The sequence below is a fragment of the Microplitis demolitor genome, chromosome 3 (genome assembly GCF_026212275.2).
Source record: "Microplitis demolitor isolate Queensland-Clemson2020A chromosome 3, iyMicDemo2.1a, whole genome shotgun sequence".
Lineage (NCBI taxonomy): Eukaryota > Metazoa > Arthropoda > Insecta > Hymenoptera > Braconidae > Microplitis > Microplitis demolitor.
Genome location: NC_068547.1, coordinates 11,253,211 through 11,273,464, shown reverse-complemented (window position 1 = coordinate 11,273,464; position 20,254 = coordinate 11,253,211). Strand labels below are relative to the sequence as shown.

The 20,254-nt window shown below is 26.9% G+C and overlaps 1 protein-coding gene across 3 annotated transcripts in view; it reads left to right on the top strand.

Moving 5' to 3' along the window:
- The window catches only part of LOC103570539 (EGFR adapter protein), a 133,938-nt gene that overhangs the window by 52,599 nt on the left and 61,085 nt on the right, over positions 1–20,254 (top strand). The window contains exon 1 of one of the 3 annotated variants that reach the window (XM_053737606.1): positions 15,729–16,457. The exons of 1 other annotated variant lie outside the window; for it this stretch is intronic. In XM_053737606.1, coding sequence (XP_053593581.1) covers positions 16,230–16,457 — 228 coding nt within the window. In that variant the 5' untranslated portion in view covers positions 15,729–16,229. Of the gene's footprint in view, positions 1–15,728; positions 16,458–16,779; positions 16,845–20,254 lie in introns of those variants that run through there. One more of the 3 variants, XM_053737608.1, reaches the window with a different exon arrangement.

The window sequence follows — 20,254 nt, the reverse complement described above, 5'->3', positions numbered from 1 at the left end:
TCGAAAAACTGGAGGTTCATGGTACCTAGACACATTTATAAAAGAAATTTCAATTTAAATCAAATCGATCGGATATCCGTCATACATGATCATATATGCGATCATATAGGATCATACATGAACAGACATGATCATATATGGTCATACATGAACAGATATGATCATATCTAAGCATTTTTTCCTGGGCGTAGGCATATATTTTACAATTATCAAAATATATATTTTTTTATATAACAAATATATTTTGGCGCAAAAAAAAATATGTCGGAATATGGGTGATTCTGTTCCAACTGCAGTGATAGAAGGATTTCTTAGTATTAAAAAAGATTTGTTAATATTTAACAAATTATTTCTTAACAGAGCTTTATTTAAGAAATATTTATTAATATTTAACAAATCATTTCTTAAACATCATTTTTTTGTATTTAATAAATATTTCTTAGCATCTAATAAACGATTTGTTAATATTTAATAAACGATTTCTTTCCATTTAAAAAATGATTTATTAGTATTTAATAAATCACTTTTTAACATTTAATGACTCACTTTTTAATAATTAATAAATGAATATTCTATATTTAATATATTTTTTATTATTTGAACAAATTTTTTTTTTATATTTAAGAAATTATCTATTAACTTATTTATTAAAATTTAATTCATAAAATCACACAGTTCAAGAATATATATCTATATATGTTTTTGCATGCAGCTACACACATTCATCAATATTTATATTTATAAACAAAAATAACTAAAACAACCATCGTATAAAATTTTCTGTTCTTTTAATTTCAAAATACAATTTCATAGTAATTAACACTATAACTAGAATAAACAAATTAAAATTTCTTATATTAAACTACGCTGAGAAATAACATAAAATCCGTTTGATAGTACATGTGTTTTTAATGGTTTTATATTTGATTAAAATTGAACTGAATAAAATTAACAAGGCTTCCATATTTTCATAGTTATAATATGGATGACAATTTACAAAACACTTCTGATATAAATATTATTTAAGTATATGAGAGCTTCAGTTGTAGGCTACGTTTAACCAACAATGCAAGCTAGAACGGAGTAAACAATATGACGTCGCAACGACACACACATATAGCTTTTTTTATACTTGTACACCACTACAGGCTCGTATGTAGCCCTCTACCGACAAATTCGTCTAAGAAATATTTATTAAATATTAACAAGCCTTGTTTGGTGCTAACAAATATTTCTTTTATGTTAATAAGACTTTGTTAGCATTAAAAATATTTCTTAATAATAAAGAAGTTACTTATTTCATTATAATAAATATTGTTAATAATTACTAAATATTTGTTAAATCCAAAAAAGTCAGTTGAGAAAAATTTAATAAATCAATTTATTACTCCTTAACAAATCCTTCTATCAGTGTGTGATTTTTTTTATTGAAAATTTTAAGATTTTGAAATTATTCGATTTTTTTATGCACATTATTTATCTATTTCACTGTAAAAATAAAAATCTGAGAGGATTTTACTACAACTTCAAAGCGTCAAGAACAAGAAACAAATTTCAAATTTTGCGTTCCACGATACACTGTAAAACCAAGTGTGTAGTCAAAATTTACACACTTACCAAATAACATTGAAACGCCATAAGCAATATATAGATATTTAATACACCGTGAAACGTGTTTTAAATAACTACAAAAAACTATATAGTTTCGCTTATGGCCTTAAACATAGAACACATTTAATATGTATTAAAAAAATACGTTTGTAACACACTTGGTTTTAGAGTGTACTAATATAAAATAAATTCGGTAGAAATTGTTGGAGAGGATTATTAAATTTATTTATGAATTCCATAACAACACTCTTAAACTTTTTTTTAATAATTATTCAATACATTAATGATGATTGGTAACAATTATAACGATTAACTTTATAATTTATACCAACTGTAATCTGATTCATAGAATTTACTAAAAAATAAATTAATTAATTTAATTAATTAACATTGTATAAATTAATTGTCACTAGTATCAGGTAGCTTTCTAGTACGAAGTATTGGTGCCATCTGTATTAAAAAAAATTACAATAACTGATTAAAATAATTTTACAATAATTATTACCCGATAAAAAACGTTTAGATCCAACCAGACATGTCTGGATCTCACTATATCTGTTTATATCCAAAAACATCCAAATATTTGATCTTGCTAGATATAAGCATATATAATTATATCTACTCAGATCTAATCATATATAAACAGATATAGAGATGGATTAACTCTCTGAAAATGAATTAGTGAAATTCTCGCGAATCAGTGAATAGCCACTATTTCTACAGCTACAAGTATACCACTAATTCAACCAGTATTATACTTATAGCTGGTTCCCAGTGAATATTCACTAATTTGAAGTAAATTTCACTGATTCATTTTTAGAGAGAAGATTGATATCCAAGTAGATATACGCATATCCAAGCTTCTATAAGTATATCTGCTGAGATCCAACTATATATAAGCAGATATCAAAATTGAGATTCATGCAGATATGCTTATATACAAGTATATATAGTTATATCTGCTCAAATCCAACCATATATGAGCAGATATAAAGATTTATATCCAAGCAGATATTCTTATGTTCAAGCATGTATAAGTACATAGAGTTATATCTGCTCAGACCCAACTGTATGTATGTGGGTATGTAGATGCAAAAATAATTCATATCCAAGCAGATATACGTATATCCAAAAATTTATGACTATATCCAACAATGTGTGTCTATATGTAGTCATATTTGGTCAGATCCAATAATATTTAAATACAGCTTTACGCAGATCTGCTTGGATACACTTACACGGAAAAAAATTTCCCGGATTTTTTACGATTTAACTATCGTAATTTTCATTATATGGTATCGTAACGGTGGACTATAAAATTTAAATCATAATTTTTACAATAGACTATCGTAAATTCTGTTTTATAATTAATACTACTACAAGATAGAAAAAATCATATACTATAGAGTAAATTATACAAGTTGTGTTAATAAAAATTACAATGCAACTATCGTAAAATGAATGAGTCGGTAATGTAGAATTTCTTTAAATATAAAAGTATAATTAGAAGTTAACGGAGTAAAATTTATTTTCTTAAAAAAATAGAACTTACAATAAAAAAATAAGAAAATTTATCATTTTGTATTTTTTTTTTTAATAATTAAATTGAGAAGGTAAATACAATGTCGAAATTAAAATAAAACATGTTGAAGTAATAATAATAAAACATTTATTTAATATTTTTTGAAATATACTTTTTTGGTATATAGAATTTATTAATTATTATTAATTATTCATTAATTTAACTTACAAGTTATAATATCACATCAGGTTCAACAAGTATTATACTTGTTTCTTTTTGAATAAAAATAACTCATTCCTTTATATCCAAAATATGTACATGTAGGAAATTAAAAAAACCATAGGTGCAATTTTTTCGAAAATTTTTTTTTTCATAATTTATCATTTTTAAACAAATCCAAAAATTATTAGGCGTCGGCTAACTTCAGAAAGAAACATTAAATGTCCATAATTTGAGGTTATTGAAATGTTTACCTCATCGCCAAATCGGACAAAATTATTCATTGTCGACAAATAAATAATACTCTGTAATAAAATTAGGAGAATTGAATTTATTTAAAAAAAAAAAAAAATTCATTCTTTTAGAATCATTCATTCTATGACAATGATACTACTTGTTTATAAAAATAAACTTCATGTCCAGATAAATAATTTTAAAACGAACAAAATACCCACAGAATATTTAGTTTAATAAGAAATGAATAGTAATAAATATACTTACACTACCAAATTATTATATTCCTTAATTTATGTAGGTTTGTCATTAAGAAAGCACAGTGTTTTTTTAAATTTTTTATTTATCATTGTCCGAAGAATGTCATGAAAAATAACCTCTATTTCTGCACTAAAGTAAAGGTAAAGATGCACTGATTTATAAATATATATCGTTGAACCACACATAATACAAATGAAATAGATGTTATCATTTGTATATACATATATACTCTCACGCAAGAATTACATCATGGTATTGTGACAACATTTGTCTTTCATACGTAAACGCTTCAGATGGCATATACTATACCATTTCAGAAAATTTACAATCCAACTATCGTAATTTTTGTAGCTTGTATTGTAAAAACATAGAGGCAGCACTGTAAATTAAGAGGAAGAATAAAGGAATAAATATTATAATTAAATCTTATTTTTTATTCTTTTACTATTTACGATAGTAAGATTGTTATATTTCTTATTGAATTTTATACAACAAACTCTTAATGACATTACGATACTGAATAGTAAAAAATCTTTTAGAAACTTTAGATAATAAAAGTATAGTCCAGGATTACGATAGTAACATTGGAATTTTTCGTCGAATTTTTTTTCTGTGGACATATTCGTGGATATAGTGAGATCTGTTTGGATCTCTTTGGATATTTTAAGATCTGTTTGGATATACTTAGATATAGTAAGATCTCTTTGGATATTATCAGATCTGTTTGGATCCGCTTGGATCGCGCCAAAATTTGGATCCAAGCATATCTGACTGTTTGGATCCAATCATATATGCTTAGATCTAAACATTTTTTATCAGGAATACATGCTCAAAATAAACACCGTTAAATGCCTAACCTTGACCTCATAAACTTTTTCATTAAACACTCATCACTTCTGATTGGTCAAATGCAGTGTTTAAACTTTTTTAAAGTATTTGTGCAGTCCTTCTCCCGCAAAATTCGACGAAAATAGGCGTGATATACCCCTACTCTATAATCTAAGTTATCAAAATGTTCAAGATAGGTTACCGGGGTGGACTCACCTTTACCTAAAGTAGTGTTGCCGAAATCGAAGCAACTATTCGATTGTTCACAATCGAATAGAATCGACTGAAGACAATCGATTGTGGTAATTAATCGTTTCTGAACAATCGATTATTGACATAATCGATTTAAAAATAGAATAAACCGATTTTTTTCTCTCCCAACTTTATAGTTGCAGAATCGATAGCTTAACAATCAATTGTGTAAAATCGATTTTATAATTTTTTGTTCAAAATAAAAAAACGAATATGGGTCCAAAATCACAAATTCAAAATAATTAATATTTACATTATTTGACAGTCGATTATTTGCTCACAACTTTAAAGTTGCACAATCGACCATCTAACAATTTATTTTGAAAAATCGATTTCGAAATTTATTTTAAAGTTAAATATCACCGCGTATAAATATAAGTTTGTATTTCGAAGTATGAAATTTTCATATGGTCATTTATATTTAAAATAATAACAAATAAAATACTTTGTTTATGTTTAATAATTTTTTATTTAAACTTATCAGTAAAAAACAGTTCAGAAAAAAAATATTTTCTCAATAAATGGAGTATTGTATTTAATTAATAATTTTTTTTTTTTGTGAAAAATCAATTATTTCATCGCAACTTTAAAGTTGTAGAATCGTTTGAATAAAAATCGATTGTTAAAATCGATTATTTTTTTATTTTTCAAATAGCGTAAAATTTTGATCTATAAAATTATAAATAAATATGTAACTTTAATAATTTCGCTTAAGTTGTTTATCATTTGTTTGCCTGTATTAGTCAAACAATTTTTATAATGTTCGAGTTAATGACTTTGAAAAACAGATTGTTTTTTTAATTAATTTTACAAAAAATCGATGTTTAAAAATCGTTTTCAAAACAAAGAATCGATTTTTTTCAATTAATCGAAAGGCCTACGATCGATTTTAAAAAATCGACAATCGAAACGAAAACATCGATTGTTCGATTAATCGATTTTGATTGCGCATCACTAACCTAAAGCTGCATGACTTGTAAAAAAAATTCTCTAAATTACACACGCGCATTAAATTGATCGGCTAACGATTGTGGATCGTCATTAACTGATAAATTTGTGTCACCTTAAATTTATAACCTGAACTCTAATTTTATTAAAAAGTGATTGAAAGTAAAAATAAATACTACATTTTAATAAAATGGAATCAAAGGAAGATATTAATAAACCTAACATTTTAAGACTTGTTAAGTTTTATATTCAGAAAAAAACTTGTTCAAGTTTTTATATTTAATAATACATGTATTAGACTTTATATTAGGTTAGTTTTTACGTTTATTAATAAATAAAATTATAAAATAAAAATATTATTTCAATTTCCATTAAATAAATAAGTATTCAATTTCATTTTTAATAATTACACTGAGAGAAAAGTGCTTAGTAACCTGAATTACACTGAAAAAAAAGTTTTCTACGCCGCACGATCCAGTATCGCTACTGTCACTATACACACTTTACGGAACACCGGATCCTGAAATGGTGTCGCTCCTAGCACGATCTACGAATCGTAAACGTGAATCGCTATGGTCACTATCCAGTTTCGCTAATTTAGCGATCTATTGAATCGTACACCTAGCAGTATCGGAGAAACTGACTTTGCATAATTTATTATTTATGTTTTAAATAATGAATTATGTTATCAAGCCATGTTTTAAATATTTTATCCAGTTACAATGTTTAGTTAGTACGAAAATTGTTGTAAAGTTTTTTAGATAAATTATATTTCGTGTCTCATGAATCAAAACAGAAGACCTAACCTCTACCTGTCACAGCAAATAAACATCTTGTTACAATGTTATGCAAAAAAATTATTAATGAGTACTTTTCATTTAACAATATACAATATTGTCTAAGGAAAATGTGGAACCAAGAAAAGCACGATTTTATTATTTTATTAATTCTCCAAAAATTAAGTATTAATAATTATAGAATATGATATTTAAATTTATTAGATGATAATGATAAAAATAATAATAACAATTATTATTATTATTACTATTTTTGTTATTGTTATAAACATAATACTCAAAAATAACGAAAAAAATTAATACCAAGTGATAAAAGATTCTTCAATTTACAAATATAAATACATGCATGTGCAAAATATAAATTAATTTAACTTACCTACAAATACACCCACCAATTTTTCAATATTCCATTCAATTAATTTATTTTTCACCCAATCATCCATGTTTATATAATTATAAATGATAAACAACAATAAATATTTTTCAATAAACAACAAATGAGGTTAGAAACTGACGCCGATGACTGGCGCTTCAAGCCTCGATCGTGACCGTCAGGATTCGTTTCGTTATTTTCGCGATTCGTTCGCTCACGGTAGCAGTACGGACCAGTATATTTACAATACAGTTGAATCGCTTTAGGAACTATTTATTAAATAGTGTCTCGTAAAAAAAGTAGTGTAATAATTACGAAACTTTATATCCCTGATGTTAGGATCTTAAGTATAGTTCATGTTCGTATTTAAATCGTTGATGTTATAATATAGTTTGGCGTTGATCAGGATTCGTTGCATGATTATAGCGATACGCGGTTCACGATACAACGGATCGTGCAGCGTAGAAAACTTTTTTTTCAGTGTATGCAGCGACAGATATAAAAATATAGTCTCCCTAACCAATTTTTATTGTTACTGGAACTATGTACTAGTGTGAATCAGCATGGAAAAATAGTTACATTAACTAAATTTAAGAAACCATTTTTGCCTTATTATGGTCACTACAAAACTTTAATCATTTTAAAACAAGGCTTAGTAGTGAACACAATATAATCTTTATCGTTGGCTCAATTAACATAAAATAGATACAGTAACTACGTTAGCTTAGTGACTGTGTGATAGTTGGTAGAAATAATTTTAATAGTTGACACAACTAAGAATTTAGTTGCCGTCTCATACAATATCATTTATTTAGTTCCTTTTACTACTGACAAAAGTATCAACCGTACTATTTCATCTTAGTTCTCTAAACAGTCGATTTCTAGTTAACTTAATAATTATAGAATATTTCTGCTGACTAGTAATCAAATTAAAAAAAACATTCAAAAAAGAATATCGTTATAAATACCATTAATATTTAGTTTCCCTGCCTATAAATTGCATTCCTAATGCCAAAAGTGCGTATTGCAAAACATAAGCCAAAGAAGCGTATCAAACATTTTTTTTTTGCTTATCAGTTCCGAATTCCGAAGGGAAAGTGAAAATTAATCAAGATAACATATATCTTTTCTCCCAATAAATTTTTTTTTTAGCTTAAACTTTTTTGTTTTTGTTGAAGCGTACAAAAATTCTCACGTTAAAAAATTAGTAGTTGTTCTAAGAAAGTTTATTTTCTTCAAACTAAAAAATGCTATTGGTTCTAAAAACTAACATATACATCTTGCTACAAAAAATATCTCCTATGTTAACAAAATAAAACTCTTTAAACAAGTAAAAATTGTTTGATTTGAGCGTAAGAATATGTTAACTTGAAAAAAAATATTTTGATTCAAAATGATTTTTTACTGCAAGAAAATTTTGATTTTCTGCATTGATAAAAAAAAATGATCTAAAATCAAAAATATTTTTTTTGACTTAAGTTAACTGTTTTTCCTGCACTGATAAAAATCGTGTTTTCTTCCGAAATACGCTGCGTACTTGGCCTATCCGAACTTGAGTCAACTGAATTTCAATTGATTTAAAAACATGGAAGTTGAAACAAGTTCATAGGGAGATTTGAATAAAAGACTTTACGGTTTTAGGCTTACTATAGAAATATTTCTGTCAAAAACAATGTATTCAATAAAACCAAATGTGAGATTACAGTAAAAAATAAGAGATAGAGCTGAAGTCGTCTATGTATGTTATAAAAACAACTATGAATTTGAAAAAAATACTGTTTTAAGTTGATGGAAATTATTGATTTCTTTCAATCAATTTTGCAAATGTTGTTGATGAAAAGTTTTATGCAATTATCTTGACTTAGTTTTTATTTTCCTAAATATATTATATTGGTGAGTCAATCATATGATTTACTCAATAATAATACAAATGACTTTGAAATAATTGGATACTTTCTGGCCACAAGAAACTTGTACCACTGACTAAATTTTATTTCATTTTTATGTGACTACTAATTTACTATCTGCAATGTACGTTTGTAATTGAAGAAGTTAAATATATCATTGATTATGTGTATCCAGAGTAAATGAATACATACTGAAGAAAAAATTTTACAGGAATTTATTATTTGTAGAATATTCAAGAGCATGAATGGAATACAAAAATTACTTTTTCTTTTATCTAAAACATCCCTTGTAAAAAACGTTTATAAAAGAAATATATTAAAATATAGAAAATATATATTTTTAGTACAAAAAAAATGTAGTAAAAATACATAAAAATTATATAAATATATATAAAATATATGTAAAAATTGCATTTCTAATAGCTAACTTTTGACCGATTTTCGTATATATTTTACATATTTGAAATGTAACTCAAATATATTAAAAGAAGGATGGGAGAGCAAAACAGGATACTTAAGGAAATACTGAGTTATTGAGAATTCGAATACTGTAAATTTTTTTTTTTCAATGATATCCAAAGTAAATATTAGAAAAAATTTTCAGAGGCCATTGAAAAAAAAAAAAAATTTTCATTTTTGCGGGCAAAATAGGGTACCTTCTAAAAAAAGAAAAAAAAATTCAGAATATTAAATAAATTCAATTACATTAAATTTTCCTGTAAGTAATTTACATAAAGAAAAATTACATTTCACATAATTATTAGATGCAAGGGAAAATTAAAAATTTTTCAATGGTTTTTATCATAAAACGATAGTCATGAACTTTTTTTGACTGAAACTTTCGATTTTTGAAAAAGTTTAACAAAAAAAATTCAAAACAATGGTCAATTACATTTACAAAAATGAATTTCGAAGGTTTAAAAAAATATAATTTTTGTTTTTTTATGAAATTTTGGGGGTACTCTATTTTGCTTTCTCTTTCTCTGTATCTTAGAATATATAAAAAATACATATATGAAAATATAAAGAAAATATATTTCAAATACATAAAAAATATATAATTTTATTATATTTTTTTTCATGTGTTGTTGGTTAAATTAAAAATATTTTTTTCATATTTTCATAATTATATTTTTTTTATATATTATTAATATAATTTTTATATGTTTTTGAGCATGTATTTTTTATACGCCTTAAAATCTATTTTAAAAATATTTAAATTACATTTAAAATATATACAAAAATCGGCCAAAAGTTAGCTATTAATAGTATATTACATACCTAGGCCAGTAAAATAAGAAAAGTCTCAGAGCACATGTAATTGTTGGCCGAGACGAAGCCGAAGCTGACAAACATGTGGTCTGAGGCTTTCCTTTTTACTGGCCAAGGTGCGTATACTATTTTTCTGCTCGACGAAGCCGGAGAGTTGCAACTTCGTTCAGGACAGTGGCCTGAAAGTTGCCACTTTCCGGCCGGAGGGCAGAAAAAATTTATTTTTGATACATATTTTATATATATATATATATATTTATGTATTTTTAATATATTTTTTTTATAAATGGTTTTCATAAGGCACCGAACTCGAATAAGCAGCGGTAGAAGTAGTTCAGTGCTCACCACTAGATCGCACGCAACCTCTTGTGCTGTTCCTGGTTAGATATATATTTCAGAGTTGTTATATTCTATACTTGAAAACAATTCTGTCACGGCTACTCCTCTGTCGTCCGACCTAGTGACAAGTGCCTCTTTTGATGGTAATATAGAATATCCTATATTACATTGTGACAACAATGTCTATTTCTGTTTCCTTGAATAATTTATTTTTATAATCCAGAAATATAAAGTATGTTTCAGGTAATAAAAAAAAATTTTTTTGTTTTCAATAAATGCTCTTAAATAATCTAAAAATAATAAATTTCGGTAAATCTTTTTTTTTTTTTTCAATATTTATTTTTTCTGGATACACTCTGGTTCCATTCTATTCTACAAAGTATTATTTTGATGCAAAATCGATCATAATGACTCGACGACTTGAATAAATTGCAGTAACGTTAAATGCAATTCGTACAATTTACGGTGTTTTAAAAGAAAAATATAAAGCAATCGAATTGAAAAAAAATTATATTCTTACGACTAAATGTAAATTTACTCAAATTAAAAAAATATAGATAGAATATCATTTTTTTTTTACATCAAATTTAAGTATTGTAAAAACAAAAGCAAAAGTAGGAGGAATAAAGCCTCTAGTATGTTGACTCAATTACATATATTTTTTAATTGAGTACGTAAAAGTCGTCATAAATACAAATGATATGTTTACAAGTACACCATGTATTTGAGTAGATAATTCCCTCCAAATACGTGTGGCTTTTGAGCCAAAGTCGTAGCGTGTTTCGCCGTACTTAAAGTCGTGGCGTATTTTGGCTCAACTCAAACCAAGTTGACTCTCAGCTTTCTTTTTATCAATGTGTGTAGAGAAACTCAAATTTGAAAGCCGTGTTTATAAGTTTTCATAACGTACAAATAAATAAACTTATGAGTTAAAGAGAAACCCTTTATAGCAAAATAATCAGACAAGATGTTTGAATCGAAGCAGTTTTACGATTTTCATATTATAAAATAATTCCAGCTATTAATATTAATCCTACATATATTTTTAAATTATCTGCTGTTTTTGAGAATTATAAATACATAGAAAAAACATATAATTTGAATCCAGAAATTTTTTTAAAAATCGATCCGGAAAATCAAATTTTTCTTGCCCTAAATAAATAATTATCTTGAAATTTTTACTTTTAATTCAAATATTTTTTCTCAAGTTAACATATTCTTATGCTTAAAGCAAAGAATTTTTACTTGTTACAAAAGTTTTTATTTCTTAATATTAGATATTTTTTTGAAACAAGATATATGAGTTTTTGTAATAATCTGCATTTTTTTGTTTGAAGAATATAAAATATATCGCAATAAGTACTATTATTTAACGCAAAAATTTTTTATGCTCCAACCAAAACAAAAATGTTGCTTAAACTAAGAGATAAAATCCCGGGTCGAAAAATTTGATCTGTTTTTAATCAACTAAAAATTTTAAGTTCTTTTTATTAAATTTTATTTTTTATTTATATTTAATTAATATGTGAATTTTAATCTAGTTTTACCCTTACTATTCCTTATTTAGACTATTTCCAGACTTATTTTCAATAATTTTTAGTTTGTTTTTATTCTTATCTAGATCAAAATCAGACTTTTTCTGTCAATTATTTTTAGTCTGTTTTTGTTTTAATCTAGATCAAAATCGGACTTTTTCTGTTAATTATTATTAGTCTGTTTTTATTCTAATCTAGATCAAATTCTGAATTTTTCTGTTTATTATCTTTAGTCTGATTTTGATCTATATTCGATCAAAAACAGATAAAAATTTTTTTTTTATAATTATAATGATAAATAATAAAAACAAAAAATGAATGAAAGTTTGATATTTTTTTACACATTGATATAAAATAATGTTTATTTATTAAATAAATTAGCCTCAATTGACATATAGACATTACTTAAAAAAAATTTAACTTCATCCTTCTTTTCTTCTTATAGTGCATCCTAGTAACTGAGACTTTCTTTGAACATATATTCTGAGAAAAATCAACTATTTTCCTCTGGCCTTTACCTCCAACTCATTCAGTTCCTTATCACCATCTGTTTGATATTTTTATAAATACAGAAATGTATTATTATAAGTTTATATTCAAAATGAATCTTAATTTAAAAAATAATTGGTGAAAAACCTTTCCATTAAAAAATGAATTATTCTAAGAAACTCAAAGATTGTGCGACACTGAGTAATCTTAATTTAAAAAAAAAAAAAAATTACGTGACAAATTTTTTTTTCAATTCTTTGCTTTATTAAAAGCGTTATATAAAAGCAATAAATTTGAATTCAAAAAATAATAAAAAAAAAAAAATTAATATTTCCATTTATGGACAAAATTAATTACTACATGATTTATTAAAAATAACAAGAATGAATAAAGTTCAATTAAACTTACTGCTCATGCAAAGTGATTTGGGAACATCTAGATATAGAGGATTATTTAAATTTTCTTGATATTTAAAACGTGCTGTTGCTATTTTTTCGTATTACAATGTCACAGAGGAATATTTTAATACGGTTTTTAATGTCAGAATATTTTTTGACTTTATTCAGTGAATTGAAGAAATTTTTGTTGAAATTTTAACGGCAATTTTACTACTTTCGTTAAATATTATTAATATTCTATCAAGACAACTAAAAAATATAGCTGTCAAATAATCATTAACTGCCGACATTTTTAAACAAAAGATAGTAAGTAAATATTAAACAAAAAAAAATTCATTCTAGATCTTAGAATACTTTTTATAAATTTTTTCTAGACATAAATGAAATTATTATAAGTCCACGATTTAATCTAGTTTTGTCCTTGCACAATTTCAGAACAAAAATTTTTTTAAGTTCCAGAATTAATCTAGTTTTGTCCTTCTGTGTCACAATTGTTTTTCAAAACAGCAGATCAAAAACAGCTTAAAATTTTTATAAAAGATCAAAAACAGATCAACTAGTTCAAATACAGACCAATTAGTCCAAATGCAGTGCAGTTAGACTAAAATCATACCAAATATTTCGACCCGGGAAGTCACCAGAACAAAGCAACAGCAGCGGGAGTAGTTTAGTGCTCGCCACTAGATCGTGCCCACCTTTTATATAGTGTCCCTGGTAAGAAACTTATTTCAGAAGTATTATATTCCAAGCTTGAGAACGATCTTGGCATAAATAGTTCTCTGTTATCCGACAGAGTGACAAGAATCATTTTTGATTGTAACATAGTATATACTAAATTACATTAAGACATTAATGTTTAACATTAATGTTTCCTAAAATAATTTTTGTTACAATAAAAAAACATCAAGTACGTTCAATGTGAAAGAAAAAAAATTTCTGAATTTGTCACGTAAATATTGGCTGGTAAATAAAAAAGAAAATCCAATAACAGTGAACCAAAATCTGCAGTACAGATCGCTAAATAATTTTATTTCTTGCAGTACTAAATCATGGAAATGGTAACTATGACTGTTTAGTTACAATAAATCAAATCAGTACATTCTCAGAAAGTTCGATTTTCTGGTGTGTACATCTAGACACAAATACTTATTCCTACAATTATAAATGATCTGAAGAACTAAGTGTATATTATTAACATCACTATAATCTTATTGCTCATTGGACTAAGAATAAATTATTTACTACAATATAAATTATAGTTATGTTAACTTTATCTTAGTATATGTAACTAAAAATAGTAAGAATGACTATGCAGTCGTAGATCAGTTTACTATGGTGTATTAGTTACTGAAACTGATTTAGTTTAGCTGAGTCGTCTGTGAACTACGATTTCTTAGTTCAGAAAACCGATTTTTTCTCTCAGTGTAAATAAATAGACACTTGAGTAATTTTTTATAAATAAATAAACTGAACTAAAAAAAAAACATTGATTTCTATGAAGACAAATTATTAAAATGATCGTGATCGCATGACGTCGACGTTGCGCACTTAAGCCGTTTTAATTTTGAGCATTTATTATATAAAATATCGCAAATTAGTGACATCAAGTATAATACTCGATGGCACCACACGGAAAAAAATTTCCTGTTGCTGCAACACGACTGCTTCCTGTTGCAGCAACAGAATTTTCCCGTAGTCGCAGCAGGAAGCAGCAACGTGATAAAATCCTGTTGCAGCGACAAGATTAATACTGTTGTTGCGACTTAATAGTAAAATATAGTTACACAGTAAAAATTTTGCGTCAAATTGCGTCTAAAAACAGTGTTAAAAATTTTCTTTGTTAAATATTTAACACTTTTTTGTGTTAATTTAACAGAATAAATTTTAAATGTACACATAAAAGGTTAAATTTTTAACACTAAGTTTTTTGACGCCATGACGCAAAAGTTTTTACTGTGTGACTATATTTACTATTAAGTTGCAACAACAGTATTAATCTTGTCGCTGCAACAGGGTGTTATCACGTTGCTGCAACATAGCTGGCTCCTGTTGCAGCAACAGGAAATTTTTTTCCGTGTAGTTATCTAAGGTACTATTAAATACTTTTCTTTTCAAATATATAAAATACCAAAATAAAAAAAAAATGAACTATTACTGTTCAAGTATTATAAAGAAATTATTGCAAGATTACTTTGTCTGTATTTAATAAGTAAAAAAAAAATTGAATTTATTTTCTGTTTAATTCTTATGCAGACACTAAAATTAATAATGATTAATATCAATATTTAAAACACTAATAAACTCCTGTGGTCAGTAATAATTAGCAGCAAATAACTATAATATTAAATGTTAAAAATAGAATTATGCGTTAATGACATGGTACCAATAGTAAATAATTTTGAAAACGGAGTATACTAAAGTCTGAGCAGTACCATTGCGTCATAACTTAAAGCAATTAACGGGATCGCAATAGGTAAAGGTCAAAGAACGAATCTCAAAGTCGAAATGCAAGGATCGTAGTTTAAGTACATACATTGGAGTACATAGTGAGTATGAGGTGGCATTCGCCAGCTGCCGGGTTGGCGGTTACATACGTGATGCTTAATGCCTTGTGCACAACAAGAAAATAGGTCCATGAAAGAAAAGAGAACGAATAAGATAAGAGGCAGGCCGCGTGGCAGATCTGGTGGGGATATGAGCCGTGTGGGCCGTTCGCTTTCTTACTTGCCCTTCGCTTAGCTCATGTGCTCTTTCTACTTGAGTCTTCAGTTTGCTTCAGTCTCTCTTTCTTTACTCCTGTTGACTCCACGCGTTTTACTTACACCAGTAATTGTGAATGTACTTATATACTTTTAAATATTAAATATGTGGTACAATAGCATACTAATAAAAATTATGGGTCTTATTTGTTTTAAATAATAAAACCGCGAATCATAGTTATTTATTCATGTAGAACCAAAAGTTTAACCAGTTTATTGTGATTATATTGTTAATTTCTGTTTAATAAAGTATGAAGTTACCAAGTGGAAAGAAACACCTTTCAGCATTATCTTTAAGTGTTAATAAAATTTATATATCCGCTTCTATCTACTAAAAATGGAGTAATGATGAATTATCGTGGTGTGAATTTCAATAGCTAGTGTGTAAGTTAATAAATATTAAGTGAAGTGAAATTTTATGGTGAAGAAAAATAAATAAAAAATTAAAAAATCGGAGTTTGAATAAATTTGATTTTAATTTGGGTATGAGGAGACTGACACGTAGGCGCAGAAGTCTGACAACATTAACGGCGATTATGGGACGTCTCGGCAAGTCAGCCCAAGGAACAACAAAACCAATTTTTCGTGTTCATTATCGCAAACTCGTGGATGAATTTTCTCAACAGCATCAAGAGCAACTTAAATTCATGCCAGCGCTACCGGATTACATGTCATACTGCTGCTGCCGCTGTGGACATATGCAAAAGCTCGAAGTAAGGCGCAACGATAAATTTAACTACACTGACACGTTATAATTCTATACATTCTTTATATATATCTTTTTTTTATTATACTTTCTTCCTTATTTTACTTCTTTTTCAGTTTTTTTTTTCTTCCAAATACTATACACGTTTCAACGCTTTGCTTTTGGTACAACGTTCTTCCATTTCCGTACGTTGTCGTCCAACATTGTAAATATGTATATATATAAATATACATATATATATATATATATATATATATATATATATATATAAAGAGAAAGAGGTGGTATTTTCTTGAACGGTTTTAACGTGACTTGAGGACAAAAATGCCATCGCTACAAAAGCAACTACTGGGATTTACGAGAATCGTGAAAATTAATTGCTAACACCAAAATGGTAATTGAAAGAAGTTACAGTAGTATAAGCTTGTGAGCAAGTAAGAGTAGACTTGAGTTTCATTTTCTTGGCTTTGTCTTAACAGTATGAACGAGTTTGTTCTCTGTTCTCTGTTAACGCTTAGCAATTATCCATCTTCACTTGTACTCCAAGAATAAGAACAAAAAATATGAGATATAAGAAGAAGTCTAAGGCGCATCATCCATTATTTATCTATAAAATAATAAAAAAAAATGTAGATAACTTAGTTTAGTTGGATAAACTTAGGGTCTAATCAGTAAACCAGTAAACCGAACCTGATTTATTAGTAAGGGAAAGTATTTTTGAGCAAAAAGAGTAAAAGCGACTTATTCCTTGTATGTGCTGGTCGTTTTATAGTCTTTGGTCTCTGGTCTCTGTATACATACATACCAAGTCTCTACACTTAGATTACTTGGTATACCATACACCTTGGAGAAGCCGCAACGGCTGTCTAAAAGAGAAGGGGGAAAAGCCGTGGGATCGGACGAGCGCATTCCTTGGGTCCTTACCGCGCGCTCGCTCGTGGCACACGAGATGCCTGCGACTTCTCTTACCTCCTACCCGTATCCTTTTTACTCTTCCTCCTTTGCCACTCTTCCATGTCTATGCTCTTTCTTTTATTTTTATTTATACCTTTTTTTTTATTACTATGTGCGCGCCTGCATGGCACAGATATCTTTACTCCATCCTCCTCAACTCGACTTTTTTTTAAATCGTGAATGATAAAAATAATTTTTTAATCATCCTCACAAACTTATTTTTATTTTCCTTGGTAAATTTTTCATGGGATTAGACTTGCTGAAGGATTTTTTTTTTAAACAACTTCCTCAATCCTCCTTTTCCTGTTTTTTAGAGATTATTTAATTCAATGTGGAATTAACTTACATATCAAAAGAGCCAATTTAAGTTAAAATAAAATGTATGCTGATGTTGAGCTCCAGTGATCCAATGCCTGAGGCATTGAAATAAAATTTTTAGATTCGACTGTCGATTCCCTGAATTCGCATGGCCTTAAGCCAAGAATTTGTCTAGGAATGCATTTCTGCTTCTCGTCACTAACTCAACCATTTCGAGAATTTCTAAATGTCCCTTTGCAGATAGTGACTCACATACGTATTTTACATATATGCATATGTATTTGTGTGATATATATATTTATTAAACATCTGTGCCAACGAATTTTCCAATATTCATCAGATTTTTCTATAAATTTTATTAACTTTTTCATTCAACTAAAAAACACTATAAAATATATTATATTTTAATGTAGTATGCATTTTTGATAACGTCACATCATAATGATAATAATAATTTTATAGATTTACTGCAATTTAATTGTATGTTAATTAGTCAATTCATAAGTCTAGAAGGTTAAAAACAAGAATAGTCAGTTAAACTGAGTAACTATATTATATAATTACTTAACTATTTACACACACACAGACACAGACTTACAGTTTAAAGGTTAGAGTAAGGGTCACAAGTTTCCACAGCTCCGTGTAAATACGATTTAGATAATACTCCGTGAAACGAGACCAGAGGATTACCTTGGAAAACAGAAGTGTTAGTTACGAACCACTCAACCGAGTTGAAAGTAACCCACCCGCAGAAATATACTAGCCGTTTAATATTTGATTACTCAATTTATTTATCTTTTTGATTCATTCATTCTTTAGGACTTCACTTATTTTTTTCTTTAATTCCGAAAAATAAAGAATTGAAATTTATTTTTAGCAGTCGTAATGTCACACAAATTAACCTGCAAAACTTTCGACACAAATTGTAACAGACACGAAGGATCTATAGGATTCCACGGTCTTTGATCAGCTTTCGAAATTAACTAATATTTTTACTTTCAATTTTATAGAGATATTATGTAAACATTGTTATTAAAATTAATATGAATCTTTATCATAAATTTTAATTTTTAGTTATAAAAAAATGGTAAAAATTACTTTTTTACATAACAATAAGAGAATAGATGTAATTCAATATCAAAATCAATAAAAAAATTTAATTTTCTAAAAAATAAATTAATTTTAGTAAATTACGTAAATGCAGAATTTTCTATAAGACAAGAGACCGAGGACCTGATCAGGGAACTAGTACTCGATCACTACACGTATTTGTATATCTATATTTAGTAAAATTTACTACATATAGGTATACACTGACATGAGTGATCGGGTACTGGGTCTCTTACCTTAGAAGTTATTAAAAAAAATTATAATTGATTTTTTGCAAATATTTTTGTATCTCAAATAAAAAATTACAATCCATGGATTATGTGCGCATATAAAAAATTACGATAATTTGTAGAAAATTAGTTTTTTATTTCAATTATTACTATATCTAGATTGTAATTTTCGCTTGGAAAAAATCAATATTAACTTATTCATATAAAAATAGTTCAATGTTACAAAAAGTAGAAATTTTTTTCAGAATTATTAAAAGTTAGTACATTTGTCGCAATTATTGTTTCGTAGTTGATAAATATTACATCTCCAATGTAATTCTATGTAGGTTACTGTACATTTTAGAATGTCGGTAAGACAAATTGCTACTCCAGGAGATAAAATTACTATTTGAGATTGTAAAAATTACTATCTGAATTGTATAAATTACTCGCCAGAATAAATCTTTCACAAAGCGCGTTAATTAATATTTACTAAGTACAATAGTACAAATTATTGGTACATTATAATTTTTATTTGTCGCTAGTCGCTAGTAAATTTTATTTTGAATGTAGTAATTTTTATAACCAATAGAAATTATTATTCTAAATAATATGTTGTAATTTTTACTATGAGTTTTGTACAAGTTTTGATTTTTTTAACGTTTCAAGATTACTTCTCGGATTGTAATTTTTTTTTTCAAATTTAGTAAAAATGACTTAATTTTTTTCTTCGTGTAGCTATATTGAGATATTTTAAGTTTTAAATTGCCAGGGATCTTCTGGACCTTACGTGGCCATTAAGGATTTATTAAAATTAATTTATAAATAGTTTAAAAATAAATAAATGCATTGATCAATACAACAAAACTTTTGAGTCGTGAGTACCAACTCACATTTGATAACTTTTCTTCATAAAATATATGCATAAACAGTTTTAAATTTAACGTATAAATGAAAAAAAAAGTATTAAATGGAAGTTTTTCTCGCATTTTTGAGTACTATATATACAGATGAACGTCACGGAATTTTCACTTTGATGTCAATAGGGTAGAGCATCAGAGTGCAGAGCAAAATAGAAGTACGGTTTTATTGTCAAGAATCATTTGAGTTACCTTTAAATAAGGCAGAGATACCAAAATACAATTCAATAGACAGCCATAGTTATACACTGAATAGGAGATAAACTTGAAGCCAAGAAGCCATGAGTTACACC